The 6271-nt window shown below is 33.1% G+C and overlaps 1 protein-coding gene across 1 annotated transcript; it reads right to left on the bottom strand.

The window, feature by feature from the left end:
- Nucleotides 1-490: 490 nt before the first annotated feature.
- si:dkeyp-75b4.10 (ladderlectin) lies at nt 491-2630 on the bottom strand. The gene is made up of 6 exons (XM_051911846.1): nt 2516-2630; nt 2346-2421; nt 2079-2173; nt 1584-1718; nt 897-1008; nt 491-694 (listed from the first exon to the last, which is right to left on the bottom strand). The coding sequence occupies exons 2-6, from the start codon at nt 2407-2409 to the stop codon at nt 609-611; spliced, it is 492 nt and encodes a 163-aa protein (XP_051767806.1). The 5' UTR covers nt 2410-2421; nt 2516-2630; the 3' UTR covers nt 491-608.
- Nucleotides 2631-6271: the final 3641 nt, after the last annotated feature.

Genomic DNA, 6271 nt, shown 5'->3' with positions numbered 1-6271 from the left:
TAAGCACTGGAGTGTTAAACAGCCAGTGACAAATTCTGGCCAGGATTGTTTGCTTAATTGATGTACTTTCAAACAATTAACCAGCCTTTACAATAATGGTTGGTTTAGCTAAAGAGGCCTAAGATATTAAAGTTAATATCAAGGAGTCAGTCAAGCTTTGGCTGGTAAAGTTATGGACTCAGTAAATGGAAGGTTTATATTCAAAGTGTTGAGGGAACTTTCAATATTTTTCTTTATTACAAGACATCATATATTCAGTAGGCTACATTGTTAATTTAGACTATAATACCTCTGTGTGTGTGTTGCACTTTTATGTTGGTTTTGTTGTTGCTGTTTGATAATTTCCTGTAAATTGTTTGGCATGAATAAAAAAGTAAATGGCAGGTTAGCAGTACCCTCTACTGGTAGATGTCGTAACTACAACATCAAATTTTGTTCATTGTAGATGCTCAGTCAGTGTATGAGTCAGGGGAACAAAGAAAGAAAGATGTACATTTGTAGTTCAAATTTTATTTTTGCAGAAATGGATATTAAAATGCAAAGGGCAAAGTATGTCTGTTACAATCAGCGATTTATGGACAGACATGAGACATTAGTTTATCAATCAATTATGGATTAAAGTCAATCTTAGCCATTTTGTAACAGACGAAAGGGAGATGGGTTTCACAGCGTGCATCATTCCAGCGGATCTCATCTGTGGAAATTGCAAGTCACGATATTCAGAAAATGACATGGCAAAATATGCTTTAGTGCAATCAGGAATCTATAGACATAAATGTGTAATGAAATGGGCAAGGTTTGAAATCACATTTGGTACAGTTCGTATTTCATACCAAATAAAAAATGATGGTAAAACAGGTTTAATATATAAACAACATGTGTAGGCTATATATTACCTCCATAGCCCATCTCCACGCATCTTTCAGCATCTCCTCCATTATTTGGCTCACCAGTGTGCCAGTCATTGTACTCAAACTTTGATCCGTCACTCCAAAACCAGATAAATGCCTGAAGAACGGTATTAACATTACTGAAAGCATGTATACCCCATTTCCACTAGGCCTACTTCATATTTTCTTTCCCTTTTATCTTTATGTGGAAACTCCGACTGGTAGGCTATGTTTAAATAAACAAAACGTGCTGTTCATTTTGAAAGTGAAACTGCTGGAGTTTGTTGGGGCAGTGCAAGCCAGCCTTTCCAAAAAAGCATGAACAATTTATTTGATAAAAGCCAACAATATTTAAATTCAACAATAGTTTCACATTAATCTGACACTGGTTTATATGGAAGCCCATTTCAACCACATAAGAAAAAAAAAATGCCCTGGTAAGTCATAATCATGACATAAACAGTCGAAATTATGGCATACTAAGTCATAATTATGAGATGAACTTACTTGAACATACAAGTCATAATTTTGACTTTGTATGTCATAATGCTGACTATCATGAATTTTGACTTTTTATCTCATATATCTGACTTTCTATGTCATATTTTCGACTATAATTATGACCTTCCAGAGCATGATTTTTTTCTTATGTGTTCCTTCCTGATATTTAAAGGGAAATGAAAAATCAGCTACCTGAGGTGCATCATGAGCACCAATCCAGGATCGGGTGTTGCCCTTTGATTGTTTTTTCACAAAGTTTTTCAGAAAAGTGTGAGTGAGGCTACTCTGGATAGATGCAAGGTTTCCTCCGAGGGCAACACAATGTTCCTGTAAGGAGAAAGAGTTTTAAAGTACACTGCATTGGGGGCGGGGGGTACGTGACATAAATAGTTTGTTATAAACTTTGAAAAGCGCGTTGCATAATAACCAACAAGCAGGATTTTTATTTGAGAATTGAAACGCTTAACACTTACTGTAGAATTTTTTTTTAAATGCATGAAATAAACACGAACACAATACAAACTTTATTTTTATCCTTCATTTTTATCTTGTCTATATTTTTAGCTTTATACCAAAGTGCACAGTTAATACGGTACAGTATTTGGGGACCCATAAGCACTACCTGTGTAAAAAGTGTAACTAGCACCTAATCATGTAATATCTATATTATGGAAAACACAAACTTACCTCTGCCTCAGCCCATGATTTGGGGTCGCTGAAAAATTTAAAACATTGTGTTCCAAATTTATCCCAGTCAGAGGGGCATCTTCGACCAACAGAATCTGTAAAGAAGACTGAATAAAAATGAGACATTAGTATTTAGTGAATGATGAAAATCATGAATGTAAGCACTTTCATCAAAGAAAGCAGAATCTGCAAACTTCCTCATTATCTCCAGTTTGAACAGATGCAAAAAAAACCCCAAAAAACATCTATTTTGTTCATATACTTTACCGGATTCCACGTTGATGACATTTACAGCCAGTGCAAAAAGTATGAATGTTGCAGAAATCCACATGCTGTCAAAGCCCTATTAAAATCAACATTATCGTAAATGTTGTTATTAATATATGCATTACCAAGTTTTAAAACACTAAGAATGGAAACACAGAAAAATGTCATACCAAATGAATCTAAATTCCGTTTGTAATACTCCGTTGTGCAATACTAGTATCATTGCTCGAAATCAGCTGTATTTATACCCAGTTGCTCGGTCACACGTCTGCGCCTTATGGTTCAACACCAATGAAAACTTCTTTCAATCTATCGGTCCTTATTAGGTAAATAAGACCCGATTCCAAACATCCTTATTAATGATGTTACAATGTGTTGCAAATTTGATTAAATTAATCTGAAGGACACAAACAGAAATCTATCTGATAGGATGTCATATTTTAGAGTCACCCATTAAATGATAAATAAAACAGAGAGGTCTATTTTACTATACCTGCTAAAAATGTGATTGATTTCATTAGTTTTTGGTGTAACACTTTACAATAAGGTTCATTAGTTAACAACATTAGTTAACATGAACTAATAATGAACTGCACTTCTACAGCATTTATTAATCTTTGTTAATGTTAATTTCAACATTTACTAATACACTAATAAAATCTTGTTAACATTAGTTAATGCACTGTGAACTAACATGAACAAACAATGAACAACTGTATTTCCATTAACTAATGTTAACGAAGATTAGTAAATGCAGTAACAAATGTCATGGTTGGTTCAAGTTAGTTGATACATTAACTAAAGTTTAACTAATAAACCTTATTGTAAAGTGTTACCGTTTTTGGTTGAATGAAAGGAAAATACTAAAGTAGCACTAAAAGCAATACTAACATATATATTTTTTCATAACTCATGTTTTTTAATAAAATGTGTTTAAGACAGATGACTATGTGCAGTCTACAGTATAATTTGTTTGAAAAAAGTTAAATCTTTTTTACTGAAGTTATGCCGATCAGCTTATGTTTTCATCTAGACGTTTAATTAAATAATATTCATTATGTATTTTTAATTTCAAAATGAGTGTTACAGTTGCCTGTGATTTTACAGCTGTGATAATGTTTTGTATGGTAGTAACCAAAACAGTGAACAATAAACAAACAGCCAAGAGAAAATATGAATATAAGTTTGAACTCAAAGGCATCAAACTTTTAGACAGCTGTAGAAATATATAACTTTAAGATTTTTGCATATGATGGGTAAGTCTCTTCATTGTAGTTTGTGTTACAATTGCCCACTTTCTCCGCTACTAAAAATATTATATCTCTTTTTTTGTACTTAAAAATGAATAAGTCTTGGTAAGTTATATACATATATTGATCATTTTTAACTGAGTACAATACATTGATAGTAGCTGCAAGAAAAAGAGGAAACTGGAAATATTATGCAATTTGCAGTTTAACAGATTAAATGTCATGGTGATTTTGCATTCCTGCCATTATCTTTATCAGACACACTTGGGGTGTGAGTTTGAAACATGTTTGCACATTAACAGAAAAATGTGGATACTGTACACAGTATGCATATATGTATATAATAATGCTCTGCGTGTTAGGATAAATGGATGATTTAACTGCACTTGCCTTGTGGCACACTGAGGACAGGATAAGGGTTTTCCTGCCTTTTAGGAGGGTTTTGAGGAACCTCTTGAAAATTGTCTGTAAATCTATTTTTCTGTGCTTTTTTATACATTATATTTATATTATTATATTATATTACTAATATTATATGAAGACAAAATGCTCTGACCTCAGCAGCTGCAGCTCTTACCTGTCTCACTGTAGGGAGGTGGCGCTGCAGGAGTGGAATATAAGGGTGGTGATGTAGTGGGAGTCTCATCATTAAGATTTATGTCGTCGTATTCGGGGAGTGGGAATATGCAGCCATTAGCAGAAGTAAATGCAGGAATATCCATACTGAATCATAAAGAGATCGTAAAATTAATCCATATGAATTGAGCGGTTTAGTCCAAATTTTCGGAAGAGACTCAATCGCTTTATATGATGAACAGACTGAATTTAAGCATTTATTCACATATAAACATTCATCTACTCACAAGTCAGTTGTGGTAAACTGAAGCTCAAGTATGTTTGTTTGATGCGTGCGAGAACCAATGAGGTTCATTCTCATGTTACTCAGCACGTTTGAGAACCTCATTGGTCAAGAGTCAATGATGTTTGTTCTCGAGCATTTCGAATGAGCTTGTTTATGTTTGCTGAACAATATTTATATGTGAATAAAAGCCCAAATTAAATCTGTTCATCATATAAAGCAGTTCCCAAACTGGGGTGTGCGAGGTGACAGAGAGAATATGCAAACAAAATGCTGAGTTTTGCTATTCATTCAGTTCTCCCCTAGCACTTACTAGCATGAAGAACAAAAACAGCCTGGCAGAGAAAGTGCATAGAGATCAATTTAAGATTCAAACTCTTGATACAAAACATACCTTTTGTGAGTTCTTGTTTTAATGTTGATAATATTATACGAGCAAGTATGCAAATCCAAATATCCACACGATTGCAAATGTGACATTGATTTTATACAACAGTTCAACAAACGGGTAATATTAAGTGATGTTCTTCACAGTATTGTCAGTATTAGCTCTATTTTGCAACGAAATAATAGTTCCAACGAAAGCTACAGCAGTGTTCTGTGAAATAATCTGGGGCTTTTTTTTGAATTAATCGATTCATTCATAAATTAGAGCATAGAACCCAAGAGGCGAAACTCTGATGCTTTTTGGGTAACAGCCACTAGGTGTCGCTTCGGTAGCGCGGCAGCCATTTTGGGATGAAAATGCCAACTGGACAATAGAATCCATCACATTTTACGCGCCCAAAATCGGCAAATCTCGCTGCCAAATCAGGAATGTAATAGAAAATTCAGTAAATTTTATGACGCCTACAGTAAATGTTATATTGTCTTAGCCTATATATGTTTTATATTATCAGTTGTGGTATCCAACCATTACACATCTGAGGTAACGTAGTTAGCCTACTTTATTGAGTATTTCCATTTTATGCAACTTTACACATTTACTATTAATAGTAAATGAATACATTAATAATTAATAAAGTTAAGATCATCATGTTTGCAGCGTGATCCAGGGGATTAAAGTGGAGTAAATTACTCCACTAGGTCACAAAGATCTGAACTTAATTCATTGTGATTAATGAATGATTTTGAATACAGACATAAGATCAGTTTCTTTTAAAGGAAGACTCTAAATAGATTATTGCAAAAGTGAAAGCAATGAAAGAAATGAAAGTGTAACAAAGTTATAGAAGTTTAAGGGTGTTTTCATACATGTAGATCGATTGCATTGTTCCGAACAGGGACTTAATTTGTTACAATGTTGCCTTTTCTTCTTGGTTTGGTTCGCTTTCACAAGGCAATATTTTTTTAATTATTATTCAAACAAAGTCAATGTACAGTCAAAATTACAATAATACATATACACATAGAAAAAACAGCCAGGCGGAGGCTAAACATTATATAAATATATTAAAGGACCTACAGACAGAAACAGTTTTAATTGCTTTCTTATTATGTGAATGAAAAATAGACTTATATATTTGCATTTCATTTTCAAGAACCAAAAACAAAGGTTGGGTTTCACTGTACATTTATGTATGTTAAATTTAGCAAAAATTTAAATTAATTTTTATAATATAGTATTCTTTTCTTATATTTGGAGGGATATTAGTGAAACCAAATATAACATTTTCTGAACACAAAGAAAAGGTGGGGTCAATGTTATCAATTATAAATCTAGACAAATCTTTCCAAAATTTTCTCACATGAGTGTAATGCTAAAACATATGAAACAAAGTTTCAGCCAATGTATTGCAAAAAGAACAGTTCAAATC

Source organism: Ctenopharyngodon idella, chromosome 1, assembly GCF_019924925.1.
Source record: "Ctenopharyngodon idella isolate HZGC_01 chromosome 1, HZGC01, whole genome shotgun sequence".
Taxonomy (NCBI): Eukaryota; Metazoa; Chordata; class Actinopteri; order Cypriniformes; family Xenocyprididae; genus Ctenopharyngodon; species Ctenopharyngodon idella.
The sequence above is the reverse complement of the archived record's forward strand: the minus strand, read 5'-3'. Positions and strand labels throughout refer to the sequence as shown.